This window comes from Mesoplodon mirus (assembly GCF_964341445.2).
Source record: "Mesoplodon mirus genome assembly, chromosome: 4".
Classification (NCBI taxonomy): Eukaryota; Metazoa; Chordata; class Mammalia; order Artiodactyla; family Ziphiidae; genus Mesoplodon; species Mesoplodon mirus.
The window spans coordinates 97,933,917-97,954,857 of NC_138979.1; the positions used below are offsets into that span (position 1 = coordinate 97,933,917).

The window sequence follows — 20,941 nt, forward strand, 5'->3', positions numbered from 1 at the left end:
ATTAACCACCACAGCCCCTTATTTTATTATTTCCAATAATTCCAAGTTCATACAGAACTGATAATGTTGCAAGCCCCAAGTATAATAATAGGCAGACTACTCCCAACTTTCTGTCTAGTTTCCAGCCATTAAGGTGAACTGCTAAGAAAAGAAAAATAATTGAAATGTTGAGAAAGATGGTTATGTAAGTTAGTCCTCTACTGTTCACTTCTACAGGAGCAGATGCATTTATAAATGTAGTTTTAATAAACCATGGAACTCCTAGGCACAACATATCGAACACATTGGATCCCACAATGTTAGACATAGCCATATCTCCTTTGCCTGTAAAAAAAAAAAAAAAGCATGTTGTTAAAATATGCACACCAATACTGTATTTTATTAATAAGCTTCATAAGAAAAAACACTGGATACTTTCTCTCTTTGTTTTGGAAAATTGTTGTATTAGAGGAAAAGTCTTAATGAATTTGTATTTTTAAATTTTGGGGGGTTAGTATTTAAAGTCTTAACATTTATTTATCTAATAATTATCTTTATTTATTAAACCATTTTTCAATAAGGTATGTAGATTACTTGTTGCTTTTCATTCTAACATGGTTAGTTATGATTTAATGCACATTTCAGATGAATATTACTTGGGCGATTAGATTTAGTGAAATTAATCTGCTATTAAATAGTAAATCCTTCCTTTGAGTCACTCCTTTTTTTTTCTTCAAAGTATGTTACGGAGGAAATAAATATTTTAAAGTTACCTTTGCTCAGTATATTTCAGCCAGGCTTTTAAGAATGGGCACTGCAGCTTGAGGGACCTACTTCTTACCTTTTCTTGCAACCAACACACTTGCAATCGTGTCTGGTATGCTTGTTCCTGCTGCTAATAAAGTAAGGCCCATTACTGTATCTGGAATTTCTAATGTTTCCCCTGAAATAAACATAGATATTACAAGTTACAAATCTTACAGATTTGCTAACTGTTCTTTACAGATATTTCAGATATTTCTTTCCTGAAAAAGAACATAGGCATATTTAGATTTCAGAACCAATATGTATTTACTTAGATTTTTAGCTACCAAAATATTTGAATAGTATTGGTGAATTGGTAACCCAGCTAGCACAGATTTTTAATGACAGATGTCAATATTTAATACACAAAATTCTACCAAGGAGTAATTTCCCTACCTGGTATGCTTACAGAAGTTTTGGCTGTCCACTGTTGTCAAGGCTGTTGCTTAAAATATGCTAACGAGATTGGTCATTTTCTCTTTTCCCTTTTAAAAACATTTGCTAAAGAGATCAGATTTAAGCAAATTATTTGTAGCTATTTTTAAGCTGTACATGTGTTAATACAGTATGCATTTTTAAATTCCTACTTTAGTGACAGACCTTAGTTTAGTGTTATCTTTGGGAAATCATAAATCTGAGGAAAACAAAATAGGATTTGGCTTGAGTCTTTCTAACTTTATGGTCCCAGTTTAATACTTCTGTTAAATCTGATGTCAGTTCAACATTTTTCATCAATGTATTCATTTTGGGAAACAGAACTAGAGGGAAGTTTAAAAAAGAAAGTAATTGTAACTGCTCTTAATATTGTAATTGAAAACTTACTTTAGAATTTTTCTTTCTTAAAATGTTAGTTAAAAGAACTTCAAGTAGCATATTTATTGCATGCTTATATATTGATACTGGAATTGTAATTGGTTGTTAATTTTGTTACTGGTTTGCCAGAGTTCATATGTACATAAATAACACTAATATTTATCATCTTGGCGACTGTTCTATGATCTAGTACTTCATTTTGTTCTTTTGTTGCTTTCCTAATGTCAAATGTGATCTGTCTGAGAAAATTTAGAGTTTTAATATGCAAGCTATTGGACTTTTTCATCTTACTCTTAAAGTAAAAGCAAAATAGAATAGCATACTATTCTAAGTCATATATTAATATGAGAAAAGTCAGAGGTCAGCAAACTTTTTTCGAAAGGGTGAGATAGTAATTAATTTAGGCTTTGCAGGCTATGTGATCTCTGTTGCAGTTATTCAGCTCTGCCAGTGTAATGTGAAAGCATCCATAGATAATATATAAATGGATGGGCATGACTGTGTTCAGTAAAACTTAACTCTCAAAAGCAGGAGACTCAGTGATTTGGGCACACAGGTGGTGGTTTGCTCACCCATGATATAAGTCCATTCAGCTTAACCTTTCTGAGAGAAATTCCTGATTTTTGTGTTCATTGTTTATATTCAATTTTTCCTTCTGGACTAGGAGTTCTGTGGGACTACAGCTGCTTATGACCAAGCAGTAATAGTTAAATCTTAATCATGAAGGTAGTAGAAACCTAAAATGAAACTTTTATTTTATACCCTTTTTATTCATTTCATACTACGTTTATATTCCCATATTAAAAAGCAAAATAAAATGTAATCTAGTTAAACAGTACCCATCGTTTTCTCAAAACACTGGCACCTTGCTATATTTTTTATTATGGAATGGAATTCAATATAAAGACTATGTTATGCACCCATGCAATGTGATTTAATTATTAGCATAATAGAAAGACATTCTGTGAATTTGATTTCATTTATAACATGTACATTCCTTTGACTTGTACCCCTGGGCTGTATAACAGTGAGAATATAGTTGACGTGATATACAACTCACAAAACCTGAATGAGCTTGTTGGTGTATTAATATTTAATCTTTCTGTAAATAGCACTAATCTTTAGTCTTTACTGAAAAAAAATTGCTCTTTGGACTACACTTAGTGAATATATGCTTTGTTCTTATATAAAACTGATTATTTTATTTTTAAATTGTGCTCTTATACTTAAGATACGTACCAGTTATTGTGACCATCCAAACCAGGATATATGTAAATGCAGATATCCACAGTGCTGACATGAAAAAGGTTATCACAAAGTAATTTTTCCAAAACTTTCTTCTACAATCTGGTGTGGTTAGAAAAAGTAGTATAATAATGGGAAGGGATAGTACCCAAAAAATTCTTTTCAAGTCTGCTTCAGGCATGTTGAAAACACTTGGTGGATCTGTTAAGGAAAAATTAAATGAATTTGAGTTTTCTCAAGTGGCCAATTAAGTTAGAAATGTTCATTTAGAAAGCTGTATTGAAATAAATTAGCTGTATCAGTTTTTAAGAGGCTATTTAAAACATTCGAATGCCTCATTACTGATATTGCTGGCAAAGAGAAACTAATTGAGACTTCAGGGCTGATGGTGTAAAATGTGATACTCAGCGTTTCTTGATTTGGGGCCTTAAATCCATCAAAATGTCTTGGGTCATTCACTAAGTATGTTAGAGACGTAATGTTTATGAAGTGTCAGTTCGACATCTCTTGGTTTTCTACAGTGTGGATGGTCTTTAGTAACTTTTGCTTATGGGATTAACTGGCTGTCTTACCTTAGCTATCCCCATTGTATCCATTTCCCAATATTGATGATACCTCCAGCCTGCCCTATTTATCACAATGTATACTTAGGGAGTATAATATAATTATAGCATAATCTTTTTATTAAGTTGAATATTTCTAATTCTCATTGTAAGTAACTTTAGGGGACTTGTTTCATTATTTAATTAATTCACCAAACACAGAATTCACCACAATTCTTAGAAAAAACCTTAAGAAAATAGGCACTAGTATAGAATCTACAATGTAACTTGTAAGACTTGAGTATGTTTTTTAAATTCAATTTGTTTTATTAACTTAGTGGAAGACAATAATACATTCGATAAAAAGGGGAATTCACTTTAAAATTGTTTAAAATTTGTATGGCATTTATAAAATACTATACCCATATATTAGGTCACATTACAACTAATGCTAGTAAAATAACTCATAAAAAATTTTTTGCCAAGCCTCAGCCAATGGGCCAGAAGTAATAGATATAATTTTAGTGTAATAAAAAATGTTTGGACTGGTTCTTTTGAGTTTCTTGTTACAAAATTTAACTTAGACGTGTGTACCTCTTGCGCCTGAAAGACTAGAAACTATAATTTTTGTAAGAAGGGGAAAAGTCATATTTTAACTTTTTAAGGTAATAGAATAAGTTCCCTGTCTAAAGTACTAAATAAAATTTAGCATCTGTTTCTTACAACCACTTTATAAAAAAATAACCAAATTTGTATTTCTGGCCATAGCTGAATTCGACTTCCTACTAAATATATTTACTTAAGTGTTTTGCTACTGCTTCAAATGACATGTTTAAAATTCAACTGTTTCCTTCTTACTTTCTTTTTTCCCACACCAGCTTTTCTTCCTTAATTCCTAGTTTTTGTAAGTGGTGTTCTCATCTTCTTAGTCAGTCATGATCAAAAGCCTCAGAATTATCTCTGCTCCCAAGTAGCCCTTCAGTTGCCTGGTCTTGGTGATGCTTCCTTTGCAATGTCTCACATCTGTTCTCTTGTATTCCCTCTGCCTTCACTTTGTCTAGACATCTGCTAAACACATCGGTTGGTTTAGTAGCCTCTTAAAGACCTCCATGTCATGGGCTTCCCTGGTGGCGCAGGGGTTGAGAGTCCGCCTGCCGATGCAGGGGACACAGGTTCGTGCCCCAGTCCGGGAAGATCCCACATGCCGTGGAGGGGCTGGGCCCGTGAGCCATGGCCGCTGAGCCTGCACGTACAGAGCCTGTGAGAGGCCCGCGTGCCGAAAAAAAAAAAAAAAAAAAATTACAAGACCTCCATGTCCTTTATCCCATATTTCAGTTCTGATAATTTCTCTGCTTACAAACCTGCAAACACTCTTAATCTAACATTTAAGACTCTGTCCTCTTCCTTTCTATCCACCTTCCTTCTGCTTCCATTCTGCACATGCAGTGCTCCAGTTACGTTAGTACTTGAGCAGGCCTTTTGCTCATTTTATTTCCTTGTCAGTCCATGGAATACTCTTTACTCTTATCTCTGCATCATTTACTTATGACTAATAAGTAACAGCTATTGAAGTCTAGACTTCAATAGCTGTTACTTATTATTCATAAATCAGGTTGTTAGTTAAAATCTTACTATTCTACAAGGCTTAGTTTTAATGCTCCCTTCTCCGTGATAATCTTTCCTATCTAACCATCCTCATCAAATTTTGTACCGTCTGTCCCCTTTAGGAACCACAGTTATGCTTTATTTGTTTCTCTTTACAGTACTTAAATGTTCACATTTTAGCTATTTGGGTTTTTTTTTCCCCCCTGTAGTATTGGAAGCTTCTTTAGGGATAGGTCTGCCTCTTGATCATCCCTGAATCCCCGTAGTGTTTTTTACATAGTAAGTATATAGTACTTAATGAATTGAAATGAAATTAAGTTTTGCTAGTGAATAGACTTAATAGTGGCCAGGATGTGGTTATTACCTTCAGAAACCTGACTAAGACGATGTAAACTTATAGAAAGCTGGGAGTAGCCAGAATCTTCATGAAATATTCCACTGTCAGTTCTTGATTGCCTACGGATGAATGGTTGATCCTCATCTTCCCATCCCATCAGTGGCTGTTGTTCACTTCTCTCTTCCATTGCTTTGGCAAGGCAGGGGCAGCAAGGACTGCATTTCTTTATAATATATTGGTTAATTTTAATGTCAAAACACAGCACCAAAACATATAATCCATATATCAAAAGCAGTGAAGTTCCTTCATACCTATAAATTAAAGAAATTTGTGTGTTTTTCAATTAAAAATGTGAAAGTTATTTTAGAGTTAGTAGCTTTGGGGCAGTATCTGCTTAATTTTCTAATGCAGCAATAGAACAGAAATGTTCTAGATGTATTTTGGTTTTGCAGATGTGTCCACCTTTGGTTACAGCATTATTAAAAATTTGATGAAAGCTTGACACTGTCCTTTCTGTATTTCAAAAACAAGGATTATAAATGCATTGTCTTAATTTGTAGAATCCTTCCGAATGGCAGGCATAAAAAGTTCTTTAAACATAACAGTAATCATAGACTTTCAAAATAAAAGTGAAACTAATGAATAGTGATGGGCATTCTCCACCTCAGTTCATTGGAAGAATATAATAATTAGAAGAAAATATAGTATCTGTTCATTTCAATTGTTCAGGTATAGGAATTTTGTGTAAAATATTCAGAATATGTTAGACTTTGGCTGGAGCCTTTCAGTTTGCTATACAGAGATTTTTTGACGATTTTAATGTAAATGAGTTTGGCTTGCATTCACAAGAAAGCAAGGATGTTTTCAAAAATAAAATTATACCTAAGGCACCGAGAACCGTTTTCCTGTACTCTGGTTTGCTGTTTAAAGGATTTTCATTAGCTAATACCATCACATTTGAACCTTGCGTTTACCTTTTATTTTACAGCCATTGAATCTCTGCTACAGCTTGAAGGCACAGAGTTCTTGATTTCCCTAATGGAGGGAGCATTAGCTTGGATGCTCTCACAGTCATTGTCCCCTTACAGACAACTGCTAAGTCCCAGAAGCATCCCCATTGTAACCAACAGTCTTTCCTTGGGAGACAGTCTAGATTTCAGGATGATTCATTTAAAAAATTTGCTCCCTGCGGGGTTTAAAGTTTTTTGATAGCAGATATTGATGCAGCACTACCAAATTGTAGTATTCCAGAGGGGTGCCATTTACAGCGTTTTCTATTTTTCTGGTGATCTCTGGCATTGGGCAATGTACAATCTGTATGGCTGCGTTTTACATTTCTTTATCCATTAAGATTCCTAGTGTAGTGATAAACACCTACTTGTTAGCTGAAACGATTACTATCTGTTCACTAAGTCACCCCCTTTTTCATTTTCTTGGAACAGCAAGGCATGGGGAGATTATAAAGAAAGCAAATAGTTTTTAATATTGAAACCTAAACGTTTTTGATTTTTAGGGGAAGAAGGCTATAGTTCCTCTTACTAAATGAACATCAGGGAGAAAGTTGTAGGAATTTAAAGGAACTTCTTTTACTTCCTTTGTCATCTTCTCCAATCTTGTGACCATGGTCACTTTTAATGGAGGCAAGGTAAACCACCCAATAGATGAAAAAGCCACCTGTTGGGGCTTTAACGGACAACAAAAGTTGGGAGATCTTCTCAACAGGAAGTCAGTGGAGAGAAAGAGGGGTGGTAACATCCAGTGGTTAGACAAAAAAAAAGAAGACTGACTTGACTAAAGAATTGCAAAGAAGGGAGAAGAACCCAACTAGCAATCGTGGTGAGGAGGTTAGCTCAGAGACCTATGGGGAAGATGTACGGAAGTGGCAGATGATTGAGAAGTGATTGAAATAACATTTTTGAAAAAAAAGAAATGTTACTAAACCATCAGAATTTTATAAAAATCCTCTCTGTAATTGTTTTACATTAAGAATAATTATTTCAAGCTTACCAGTAAACTTGGTTGTCAAATATTATGGCAAGAACTGCTGCTACACTAATCATGTATGCTGCACAGTCTCTGAATAGGGGCCAACATGATAGCGTTGAAACCTATAAAAATAATTAATGTTTTCCATTACACTGTAACTTCTTCAAGTACTTGCTTAGTGCAATAATAAAATTGTATATTTGTAGCTAAATATTGTTACCTTTTGCATATTGCATAGAGAAAGGAATTTTAAGAAAAATTGTGTTTCTAAACCTAGTCTGATTTTCATAAATTTGACCAAGAGGTATTTGTGGGTTAACTTAAAATTGAATACATGTTGTTTTTCTACCGATTAATAAATTTAATTGAACACATTACTAGTGCCTTGTTTGTCCTAGACTCTGAACGGTTCTTATAATTTGTCAAGGCAATAAATTTTGTTGAATAAAGTTTTTTTACATACCACGTTAGATAGTAAGCCACAGGCTGCACAGATGCCAAGGAGATTATAAATTGCAGATCCAAGAATGGTGCTAATGCCAATATCGCCCTCTGTGATAAATACACCTATAAGCAAGATAGTAGCTCAGTTAGTATTGACTTGGAGAAGATCAAATCACATGGAGTAAGAAAAAATATAAGGAGCAATATTTACCTAGGAAAGCAGTAACTAATTCAGGAGCTGAACTACCGGCTGCCATAAAAGTTGCACCTGCAACATTCTGGGACAATCCAAAGGCTGAAGACAAATGAAATTATGTTATGCCTGGTAAAGTGACAAATGAAAGAGTATGTCTTTATAACTAAATAGATATATATCAAAGCTACATCTTCACAGAAAATCACTAATATTAACTTTAGCTGGAAAACAGCCGATAGAGGCAGCATGCTAGGCATTATTTACCCTAGGTCAGAAAGTTAGTGTCAAAGTCAGAACTAAACCTCAGGTTTCCAAGGCTTTGATAGCAATCCTTTGCTGATGTTTATTGTTTGCTATATCTACTGATATTTGACACTCAGTCTTTCCAGACTCTCAAACTCTGGTGTGCTTTGTTGAGCCCCTTTCACCTGTGGTCAGTATCTCCTTATTCTTGCCTGTGGGGCCGTTACCTGTCGCTCACTCTCAGGTCCACATCAGGTTCTACTTCTCTGCTGAGACATCTACCTTTGACATTACTGATTCCTTTTGTTGTTGGCGGTGTGACAACAAAACAAAAATAGCTACAATATTTCTGCCCACATGATATTCCAGAACCTCTCCATTCCCTATCAAAAAAACAAAACAAAAAACAAGGTAGAGTTTATGTTTACGTCATCTGAGCCTAGATGAGCCTTTGTGACTGCTTTGACTAACAGTATGGCAGAGCCGTAATATTTCTGAAGCTAGGACATAAAAGGTGACAAAACTTTCTCATGGTTTTCTCTCTCTAGGAACATTTGCTTCAGAGCCCTAAGTGATCGCATAAAAACCCTGGCTACCATACTGGAAAGACCTTGTGAAGAGCCCACATAGAAATAGAGATACCTGAGGAACCCCGGCTGGTTCAGCCCCCCAGTTTTGAATCTTCCCATCCCAGGCACCAGACATGTGAAGGAGGGAGTTTTCAGATAATTCTAGTCCTCTCTTCTTACTATAACTGCATGAGAGACCTCAAGCAAGAACAACTCAGCTGAGGCCAGTAAATCCCCAAAGCTGTGAGGTATGAAATGATTGTTCTTTTAAGCTAATAGTTTTGGGGTGATTTGTTAAGCAACCATAGATAACTGGAACACCTGACTATTGTTCATTTATTTGTTATTTATCTATTGACTACCTAGTATGCCAGATGCTTTTTTTATGTGCTAGGAATGTGGCAGTAACAAAACAGACAAATGTTTCTCATCTTCTGGAATTTAATTATAGTGAGAACAGACAGACAAGATAAGAAAACTATGTATTATGTTAGAAGGAGCAAAAGCAGGGTGGGATATAAAATGTCATGGAGGAAAGATTGTAATTTTAGATTGGGTAACCAGAAAGGACTTTACTGAGATGGTAAGTTAACAAAGACTTCAAAGTGAGGGAGCTAACCTCACGTAGACCCAGGAGTATTCTAGGCAGATGGAGTGAGTGCAAAGGTTTTGAGGTAGAAGCTAGCCTGTGTGTTCAAGAAACAGAAAAAGACTGGAGTGTCTGGAATAAAGTGTGTGAAGGAGAGCTGTAGATGATGAGGTCAAAGGTAATAGGTGACTAGATCATGTAAGGCCTTGTGGATCCTAGCAAGGACTTGGGCTTTTATTGTGAAGAATATGGGAAGTGCTTGGAAAGACATCCACAATATTGCTTGCTGGTAATACCAGCCGCAGTCATCTTTTTTATCCCCATGAGATTATCTGGTCTCAGAGGCCCAACCAGCTCGTTGGGCCACCTGTTAAGCCTCCATTGTGAAAAATCCTCTCAGGATAGTCGGAATTATCTAATCCAGGCCCTCTATCCTATTCCTTACTATTTTCCTTTGGTCATCTTGCTTGATGAACATCTACTTGTGGTGACTAATGAAGGGAGAGAAGTAGTAATTTATGTAAGTGACATTTCATAGCATTTCTTTTACTGGTTAGAGTAATTTTACATATAAATATGTAGTATATATATAGTATATAGTATTTATACTCTTACTACAACTCTGATATGTAGTAGGACCAATTGGCCATGAAACTTAAAATAGAACAAAATGAAGCATATTGTTCTGTTATTAACTTTTTCATTTTATGTATGAAGTAAATAATATCTTAATTCATGGTATACAGTTCACTATCATATACATAATTTAGTCATCTCAGCTATCCTCAGATATGAGTGGTGGTATTTCCATTTTACAGATAAAGAAACAGGTCCAGAAGGTTAAGTAACTAAAAGTTACATGGAGAGCAAGGATCTTAAATGTGAGGAGTTAGGGCATAAACCACAAGTCTATTGGTTCTAAACCCAGTGCTATTTCTGTTTCATCACAGAAACTCAATATAATATAAGAATGGCACTTAGGCCAATTATGGGGGGCAATTGAGTCATTTTCTTTCCTGCCTCATGGCACTGGTACATAACTACCACTGTTCCATTCCTTGCTAGGGGGAAAATAGTTATTGGGAGTCAGGAATAATTTAGACGTTTTCCAGCATATTCCAGAGAATGTATAAATTTAGTGATATTACCATGAATTCTCTTCTCAAATCAAACCAGGGCTAGATAGTATGTGGAGGAAATTGAAAAAGAACAAAGTGCTTTATCTTGAAGTAACTGTCTAAACTTGGGGCAGCTGAAGAGTGAATGGCCAGTCTTCATTTAATGCTGGCTGAAGAATGCTTCATTAGAAAAATTCAGTCTTGAGAGAGAAAGGGTGATCCATCCGGCTGTTGCAAGGTAGGAAAAATAGGTGGCCCTTTTGAGCACTTTCACTCTCAAAAGGCAGTAACAATAAAGCTTGTTGCTATTCACTGGGCTCTATTTGAGTTATGAAAAGAAAGGTTCTGTACAGATGGATGTGTAAAACTTCCAAGATATTTTAACAAGTTACATCTTACGGTTCTAAGCATATTTTGTAAAATGGTTTATACCTTTGAACTTTAGAATCGACTGGCTTTGTCTTCACTGACGCTTGGGTAGCATTTCTCTCTGCTATAGTTTATTATTAAAGATAAATTGTTCTGGGGGCCTCCCTGGTGGCGCAGTGGTTGAGAGTCCGCCTGCTGATGCAGGGGATACGGGTTCGTGCCCCGGTCTGGGAGGATCCCATATGCCGCGGAGCGGCTGGGCCCGTGAGCCGTGGCCGCTGGGCCTGCGCGTCCGGGGCCTGTGCTCCGCAGCGGGAGAGGCCACAACAGTGAGAGGCCCGCATACCGCAAAAAAAAAAAAAAAAAAAAAAAAAAAAAAAGATAAATTGTTCTGGTTTCCCCCCTCTCCCAAGAGCTATTACTTTTTTCCCTCTCTATTACTCTAAAGGAGTAATCATATTTCCTTCAGGATATAGTAGAAATGTTCAAGGTGAGTTTTCTTTATAAGTTTAGAAATCACATTGTTTATATAAAGTGCAACTTTATGATAATGAACTGACTACTGGAACTCATCAGACTTTTTCTTAAGCATGTTCTCTTCTCTGATACCATGTTGGAAAGTTTATAACGGTTTTTGAAAATCCTCTTCTGGAAATATAGTAGAAAGAGTTTTAAACTAAAATGGAGACCTGGCTTCTGGCCTTGCCAGTACCTTAATGTGAGACTTTAGATAAGTCATTCAGACAAGCCTTGTATTTTGCCATCTGTAAAATGGAGGATTGGACTACACAATATTTAGGTATCTTCTAATATTATCAATTTTTACAAAAAATATAAAATATGAATTCTATGCCTTAAGCCTCTGTACTGCTTCTTACTGTTAAATAAATTCCTTTTATAAATAAAAATCCCCTTTGTTGCTGAAAATTTAGAAAATGGAGGAGAAAACAGAATGGGGAGGATCATTTATAATTTTAACATTGTATTTTAACCACTGCTACCGTTCTTTATGTATTTCCAGTTCTTTTCACAATGTGCGTTTAATAGAGTTACAAGAGTAGGCTATAAGCAATTTGGTGTCTTCTGGCACAATTTTGTAAAGTCCTCAGTGATAGAAAATTTTCATGCTTTGTGAATGGATTTGAATTTTGAAAGCAATTAAAAGTCATTCAGACCCAACTCTAGTGACTACGGTGGGTAGTCCTGCTGAGTAATTCTATTCAAAATGAAGTATGACAGCAAACCAATGTCTTTTATGATTTGCAAAATTGGTTCTGATATTAATTCCAAATATATTCTAGAAATGTTTTGAGTGAAGTCAGCATCATTGAAATAAATGCCTAGCCTCTCAATGTACAACTGCATGTATACGCTCTGTGGTGCTTTTAACAGTAAATAAAAACATTTGAAGTACTTTATAGTTATCATCTCATATTTTGTCTGAGCTATAACGGAATAAATTCTGAAACTCTGTATAATGTTTTGAAAGGCCTGATTCCACTGAAAAAGAAAGACTCCCCCATGGCCTAATCTAACAGCTTTAGTATTAATTAATTTCCACTTGCCTTAAGTCTATCATATAAAGCATATGTAAGACATTTTATCTCCAAAGCTCACAATTACCTGAGTTTTGTCTCCATAACTTGCCCAAAGTCACATAGGTAGTAGTTGCAGAGATGGGATGGGCAGCTAGACCTTTTTGAGTTTAAAAAGCTGCTCTTTCTGTTACCCATGTAAGTGAAGAGATTAATACATAGCTTTATTATTATTATCATCATCATCATCATCATTGCCTATTCCTGAATGGCATCTTGGTAATATCCAGACCACTTGGCACTTATTTAGATCCATATACCTGGGGTAGATTTAGATGTGATCCAAGGTGACCACAATATATTTATTTATATTTTAAATTTAGATTAGTTTAGATCAGAGGGAAAAGAAAAACAAAGAGGATGAAAATGCTCTTAAGAGGAGAATGAGTGCCTGTGTGGCAGGGAGGAAGCACTATTCTTAGATTCTTTGTTCTTTGGAAAGGCTTTGCCTCTGTAAATTTCATAAGGATTAAGAATCAAACAATCCCCTGAAACTGTCGGCTATCCAAATGCCATACTCACAGAATTATTCCACTCCCTTTCAATTTTATCAATTTAGAATTAATTCTACCTGGAATTAAAACTTGCCTTTCTTTCTTATTGTCTATTTCTGAAACATAAAGTAGAACATGGGCAAATATTAGCTCAAAGCAAAGTGAATAAGAATAATTTTTTAATAAAAAAGTAAATATTTTATTTAAGTATGTTTCTGAAAACCTTACTAAGATCATTTTCACTTAAGACATGTTATACTTCAAAGGGTCAACATGGTGGAGGGATTAGAATTACTAACTGAATAGCATATTAGCGTAACATATAAAAAGAAAAATTTCATAAGTAGCTCATTGTGGACTTTGAGCTGTATCAAGTGACCAGTCACTAGAGGTTCTCATGTTTCTCTCTAGTCAGCTTAGGAAAAGTTAAAGAAAGGTGATTTAAACAGTGGTTAAATAACTCTAGGAGGTCCCCATTACATGTTAAAACAACACATAAAAAGGATTTGTTTTGACTTTATACTGAACTTTTGTGTTTCTAAAAATGAACTGCTTATAAAGATGAGAGGTAATAGTCCTACTATTTGGGCTACAAGTTAATATAGTTTATATTATATATAAATGTGTTCAAAGAATCATCTTTAGTCTCTTTTCCCTTAGAACTTAAAGGGATAAAAGAGAAAATAGGATTAGAGGAAGGGGGTATAGCAACATTTTCTTGTATTGGTTCTACGTAGTTAAGATGACAGCAAAATGTCTCAGGGTATGTGCTTGCTTTTCCAGTTTTGAGGTGGGGAGGAGAGGTTGTGTAACTTTTATGGTCATGAGCTGAGCAAGAAAGGGAAAGATCCTTGTTGAAAGCCTCAAGTGGTGGTGGTTCTAATGGTAATTGACAGACCAGCATATATAGCTACAGGCAGAGAAACAGCACTCACTTGCCTGAGTTGGGCCTGGCCAGGGCATCAGCAAGAGGTTCTGCCCTCCACCACTTCCAACTTATCCCCTGCATGGAGACTCCAGTCCTGAGCCTTTTCTAGTCTTCCCCTTGCTGAAGACCCTTGTGCTAACCAAATGAGCCACTGTTAGTGATTTGAGGAGGGGTTCATGGGGTGATAGGGCTGGGGTGGGCCGGGGGTGTGCCAATTCAACCATTGTGTCCTAGGTTGGGACTCAGACATGTACTCCATAGAAAGTCATTGCATTATACATGATGGTTTGGTTCCACAGTACTGCACTATGATTTCATGTACATCATAGACAAAATGCTTAGTTCTCAGAGTCTAATTATTTCAGGTTACCATTTATAACATTAATTTACAGCCCCCAGTAGGTTGCTAAAATTCTTAACTGATTTTTTTAAGTGACTTCGTGGATTCTCATTTTGTAGTATGCTTCCTCTGTAGTTACAATGAGTATTTGATGTATTTTTGTGGTCAAAATTTTCAGTGCCCTTGGGAGGAAAAATACCTTTTAAAATTGTTCAAAAAGAACAGTTCTTCTGAAACAACCATATTACAGCAGCTAATCTCAAACAAGTATGTGTAAAATTATATCACACAACAATTGAAAACATTCTTGGGTTTTGGCATTAGAGAAACCAGGGCTCTCCTGTGTACTGGCTGTGTAGTCTTGAGAAATTATATATTCTCTCAGCATCGGTTTTTTCATTAGTAAAACCTATCTGATAGTCCCTACTTCATAGGGTTTTTGTGAAGACTAAATATAATCATATATGTTTAATTTAGAACCATGCTTGGTCTTCTATAATGGTTTTATGATAAATAACTATAATAAATACATAAATAATTAATAGCATTCCAGTACATTGTAGAATGCTCTGTAAATTGTTTAGAGGATTATATTAATACTTATTAGTTGGGTAGGACTATTATAGCTTGTCAAAGAACTATGGGGAAATGTAAAGCGTTTGCAGACTTTCTGAAGTTAGTTTCTGTGAATGTAAAGAAATTCCAGAGAAATTGTGTTTTATTGCTGATGTCCTAATTTAGACAAGACCATGCTAAGACCTTGGAAAGAGAAACGACAGAATTAATTTAGAGGCATTTAAAAATGAATCCAGCTAGCACTATTTCTATTTCATTTCATTGCCAGCATTTTCAATGCTGAAGACCGGGGTCAATTCTTAGCAGCTGAAGATTTGGCAGTGATGTGGGCATCCATCAATCACACATCCATAATAGCTACTGTGTTATACTTCAGAGCAAAGAGTGATTCACTTGAGAAATGAATGTTTGCTGATGATGTTCCAAAGTAATTCCACAAATGGCATGGTAGAAGTCATTATTATAGATATTTTATGAAGTTGCTTAATGAAGATTATTTTGAAGTAGCAATCTAAATTTTAATGCAGTAGTTTCTTCTGCAGGGCTAGAAAAGTTATCTATTTATTTACCACTCCCAAGACAGGTTTTTATTTAAAAATTTCTTAATGGATTTATTCTTTCAGTCAAGTCGTTGTTTGGAAATGTGAAAACGAAAAACAAACAAACAAAAAGTGACTTTTTTGTTTGTTTGTTTTCCAGGAAGAGAAGGATTCTAAGTGGGGATATAGTACCTTGAATTTTTAATTAATTAATTAATTAATTAATTAATTTTATATAATTAATATGATTTAGTTTTTCTAATGAGAAGTACAGTACTGGCACAAACATGAACAAATAGATCATTAGAATAAAGTATAGAGTTGAGAGTATAGAAAATGGATCAACTTTTGGAAAAAATAGCATTGTATCCTATAGCAAAACAAATTCTTAGTGGAAGAAATAAAAATATTAAATATAAATAAATAAATAAATGTTAAAAAAAAGAAACTATAAGTAGAAGAAAAGATGACAATTTTTCTGACGTAGGGATAAAAAGGTATTTCTAGGTATAAAACCAAAAGGGGAATCATAAAGGAAAATATTTGTAAATTGACTTAAAAATATGTACACTTCAATGTGATAAACACATAAAATACAAAACCAAGCAAACCATAAAAAGTATATCATATAAAAATTATATTAGAAAGAGTTAATACCCTTATATTAAAAAAAATCTTGGAAATCAGTAAGTAAAAGACAAATACTCCCGTATTAGAACATGGGCAAAAAACACAAAAGCAAAACCACAAATTTGAATACACATATAAAATGTTCAACCTCACAAATAGTAAGATAAATACAAATTTTATAAAATAACTTCCATTTGAAAGCAATTAACAAAGACATTTAAAATGATCCCAATAAGAATTATTTTTTTAAAAGATATTACTCATGGTTTTCTGGAATGGAAGCTACCACACGTTGTGGAGGTTTTCGTTGGCACACCCTTTGTGAAATGCTTTTGGCAATGTATAATATAAAGCTTAAAATATGCATAGCTCTATATCTTTATCAGGAAATGATCAGAGAAGTTTGCAAAGATTTGATACAAGAATGGACATAACATCATTTAGAACAAAAAACTAAAACTCAAATGTCTAATAAGATTAATAATTTTTAAAATTGTGATAAATTTCTACTGGGTGCTTATTATGTATAAAAACCAGTGTTAGGTGCTCAAATCGTTTACAGAATCAGGAACTATTGTGCTGCCATGAAAAATCATGTTTTTGAAGGGTATTTAATAATATAGGGAAATATGCATGATTAAGTATTATCTTAGGAAAAGGAAACGACCTCAAATTGTATATGTAGCAAGATCTAAAAGACTGAAAGGAAAGACACCAAATGATAACTGTGGGGATCTCTGGGTGATAGAAATGTAGAGGAATTTGTTTTTTCTTCTATTCTGCTTGCATTTCATCAGTCTAAGTAAAAATATTATGTTAAAGTAATTTAATTTCTATTAAGGAAAACTATCAGTGTCAATGTCAAATGTAGTATCAATGTAAAACTATATGTATAACTTAAATAGTAATTATAATAAACTTACGCCGACCTGTTCTATAATTATTTTTCATTAGAGAAATAGGTGTTGAGTGCCTCTGCTATTGCCAGATCCTGTTTTAAGTCCTAAGGATACTGCTGTACTGCACTGAACAAGAGAGAAAATGACTTGTATTTCAGCAGGGGTGGGGGATGGGACCATGGGAAAAGGGAAAAAGGGAGAGTTTACATTCATGCTCTTTCCCTGTGAAGAAATGCTAGCAGTGTGTGTGTGTGTGTGTGTGGCGGGGGGATGCTGTTTCTGTGCAGTCCTGGGAGTATGCAGTGGGAAATCTAACCCTTAACTTTGACCTTCTCTGAAGTGAGCATGCTCGACCAATTAAACTAATTAAGCAGGAGACAGAGACTGGAAACGCTGGCACTTTTGCTTATTTGGCATAAAACATCACTGATATCCTGATTTTAGGGACCAGTGTGCTAATGTAAGGTCTGTGCTCAGAATTCTGGGCGATATACATGATTGAAGGAGTAGAACTGAGGGGCTTGGCAGATCTTATTTCCAGAAACCAGTAACTGAGCTTAATGTTTAATTACCTGATGCCGAAGGGCCCTTTACATAAAATGCAGGACTTATTTATTTATTTATTGGTTCATAAACATCAATTAGTTTCCTTACTGGTAGGAGGCTGGGAAAGGAAGAGGGAGGAGGGCGGTCCTTAAAGGTATTTGTTTATCATCTACCTTTAAAAAAGTTACAGAGATTTTAGAGTAAAAATGAAAAAAATTTTTGAAGTATTTGATGGCAAGTATTAGGAGTATATACCAAGTGCATGTATATGAAACTTGGAACAGCTTACTAACAAACAGCGAGGCAGTACAATAGACAAACTGCAAGTTTCTGGAGATAGGCAGTATAGCAATAGTTGCTTTGTACTCATTTAAAGATGTTCTGCTGCACATTAACTACCAAGAAAGACCATACTCACGCCAGTCCCTCAAGATACAGGACACCACAATGCAGAAGTCAGTGTTCTGCAGCCAGATGAGATGGACAGGATTGCTGCTGAGCTACTCCAAAGACAGCTGTATATGTGTGTGGCACTACTGTTCTGGAAAGTTGTAGAGAAGATTTCCAGCTACTTACATTCACTGATGATTTCCAGGGAGGGTAGGAAGTACTCATCACAGACAATAGACATGGCCATGAACATGTAAAGGATAATTAGGAAGTAGATTACGATGCCTCCATCTGCACGCTCCTGTTTTGTGAAAAACCCTTCAGGAAACTCTGATGATGGGGACATAACACATTGGGTGCTATTTCCTGGTAAGGAAAAGGAGGTGAAAATTTGAAGGATGTTGGAGTAACACATTCCAAGCCCACAAATAGAAATTCCTTAAGAAAACAGGAAGTGTGGGATTAAATCACTTTTAAATATGATGTAATTGTAGATTCTTAAAAAAAAATTAGTCTTTGGGACCTGAAAGAGGTGCTTTAAATGAAATAAGATAATGATAGCAGGTGAATTAAAAAAAGGAAATAATGAAATCAGTCTTCCTTGTCTGCTTCATTACTAAAAGGGAATTCTGAACCCCTTTTCCTCCTCAATTAGAAACTGTATTTTGAAGATAAAGATTCCTAATATCTGTACAATTTCATTTTCCCATTTCAGAGCCCAAGTTGTCCGCAAAGCCCAAGGCCCACAAAGAATCATCCACTGTTGCAGAGAGAATTTCTAGGATGAAAGAAGATTTCTTTTTCCATGATGAAGTCTCCAACAATAAAAACTGAAGACTCTCCTGCTTCATGACGTCTGTGAATTATTTCAGAGCTATCTTTGAGAACTTATTCGAAGGATCAGAAGTGTTTGATAGCTTACCAAATGCTAAAACTCAGAGCAAATACAGCAGGAAGCATAAGCAAAAGTGAGTCAAGTAAGAATTTCCCTCTCTTTGTCTGTTTATCCATATGTGGCAGCAGCAGCAGGGGTAGCTGACCCCAGCGTCCACCTACCTGTAGCCCTTGGGAGACGTTGGGGCAGGGAGGCACCTGGGGGAGGCAAGTGCGCAGTAGCCCAGAGGATGCCGAGGAGCAGGGCCCTTCTTGCCCACCGTGGGCCCCCTTTGGTCTGCATTTCTGCAGCGGTCTTTCTGCAACGTGCAGCCTTGGGAAGGGAGAAGGGGAGGATTAAGCTGGATCATGTGAGGAGTCTCCTTCCTGCCCAGTGCCCTGCCCAGGGCACATCACAGCAAGGCCAGTGGACAAGGGAGGGTGATTGGAGCCAGCCAAGCCACTCTGATCAGGAGCCCTAAGCCCCAGAGAGGCTGGAGGAGGTAGGGAGGAAGCAGACAGTCCCGTGGCCCACAGTCCCCGAGGGCAGATCCAGGCGGCTTGCTCTTTATGGAGTGATTTTATTTATTGTCTTCATACTGGCTCTGCTTTTGACTCTCTTTAGATTTGTAAGGACCTGAGTTTATAACTGCTTCCACCTCTCTCTCCAGCCTTTGCTTCTAGAATTTGCTGGAGCTCGTGTATGTGCATTCTTTGGCTAGGCTGTCACCCTTTTATATTTCTGTTTTGGCCTCTCGTCCTCTCTCCAATTAGGAGGCTCCTGCAATAATCTAGTGGAGAAATGATGGTGGCTTGAACCAGAGCAGTGGCAATGGGGATGGAGAGAAGTGGGCAGCTTCAAGAACTAGTAAGAGTCGTAGTGGATGGAGGCTATTTGATCATTGGTTAGCTGTGCTCTCTGCCAGAGGTTCTAAAATGCAAATTGGACAAGCCAGGGAGTGTTCAGATATAAACTACTATCCTCCCTACCCTAGCATTTACTGGACTTGCCAAGATGTTAAGAACTTCTGGCAGTATAGTAACATGTGACGAATAGCACAGGCTCTGTAGCCAGACCACGTGGCTTGAGTCCTAGCATTGCTGCTTAGTAACTATATGACCTTGGGCACGTTATTTAACCTCTCTGCTCCTCTGTTTTCACTCTCTGTAAAATGGGAAGGTTATAGTGCCCTCTATTTGGGTTGTGTGAAGATTACATAAATGAATGGATGCAATCTGCTTAAAACAGCCTCTGCCCCATGGTCAATGTTATCTATCTATTGTCTATCATCTATATTATTATTATTAATGTATTACTTTTGATTAAGATAGAAGCTTCTTGGCCATAAAGGAATTTTTTAGTTTTGCAACTCTCATGGTTCCCTTGCAGAAAAAGCATAAAAATTGATGTGCTTGCTAAGTTTTAAATTTAGAAACTGCGTTTTTCTGGTGGAAAGGAGTAAGTTTGTGATCTTGAGTTGGTAAAAATTCTCAAACACTCTTTTGTTTTGCTGGGAATTGCTACCCATTATAAACCTCTCTGAAACCGTCATTTCCAGGAACTGACTATCCAGATACGTGGTGTGGTTGTGAGGCTGGGATGATGAGTCACCAAAGTGTAGCCCAGTAAGGGAGCAGATTCCCAGCAAGCAGAGTTCTGGCTGCTGACACCTGCAGGAGGTGGCGCCCTGGACCACTGGCCTTTGGCCTCAATGCCAGCAGTGCTAAGCCCCAGGGAAGAGACCAGTTACCTTTGTATAAGTGGAAGTGTCTCATGAACCTTTCCTCTCCAAGACGCAGTAGTTCAATCAATTAATAGAACTAAACATTATAAACAAACAAAACAACAGGAAAACTCAAACCCACAGTGAAAGTGAATACTTATACAATGTATGTTGTTAATCCAGGAAACAGAGCAAGTATCTGAATATATAAGCCAATTACAATGAAACAATTCCAGTGGAATCTTGCTCATAGTAGGTACTTAATAAACATTTGTTGATTAGACTGTAATGATTCTTGAAAACACATTCCCAGAACACACGGTATACTTGTTCTGAACAAACTATCCAATAAAATATAGTTTACCAAGAAAAGAGAATTTAGGAGGCTAATTAGATTTGCTTTATACATTTATTCTTCATTTTGCAAAAGAATCTGAAAAAGCTTTATTGTAAAATAAAACAGATTTTAAAAGCCACATAAAATAAATGTATAGTTATTATCTTACTATTGTTGTTATTTCTTTTTATAAGATGGACTTCCTTATAAACTCCCCAGGTCAAGAAATAG

The 20,941-nt window shown here is 36.0% G+C and overlaps 1 protein-coding gene across 1 annotated transcript; it reads right to left on the reverse strand.

Annotated features, from left to right (window-relative positions):
• Nucleotide 1: 1 nt before the first annotated feature.
• On the reverse strand, nt 2-19,415 carry SLC24A5 (solute carrier family 24 member 5; the record flags this gene model as incomplete). The annotated part of the gene is made up of 9 exons (XM_082620117.1): nt 18,833-19,415; nt 17,963-18,142; nt 7,967-8,050; nt 7,775-7,878; nt 7,333-7,433; nt 5,353-5,636; nt 2,836-3,042; nt 821-922; nt 2-324 (listed from the first exon to the last, which is right to left on the reverse strand). Exons 1-9 carry the CDS (start codon nt 18,951-18,953, stop codon nt 2-4), a joined length of 1,506 nt encoding a protein of 501 aa, XP_082476243.1. The 5' UTR covers nt 18,954-19,415.
• Between the last annotated feature and the right edge of the window lie 1,526 nt (nt 19,416-20,941).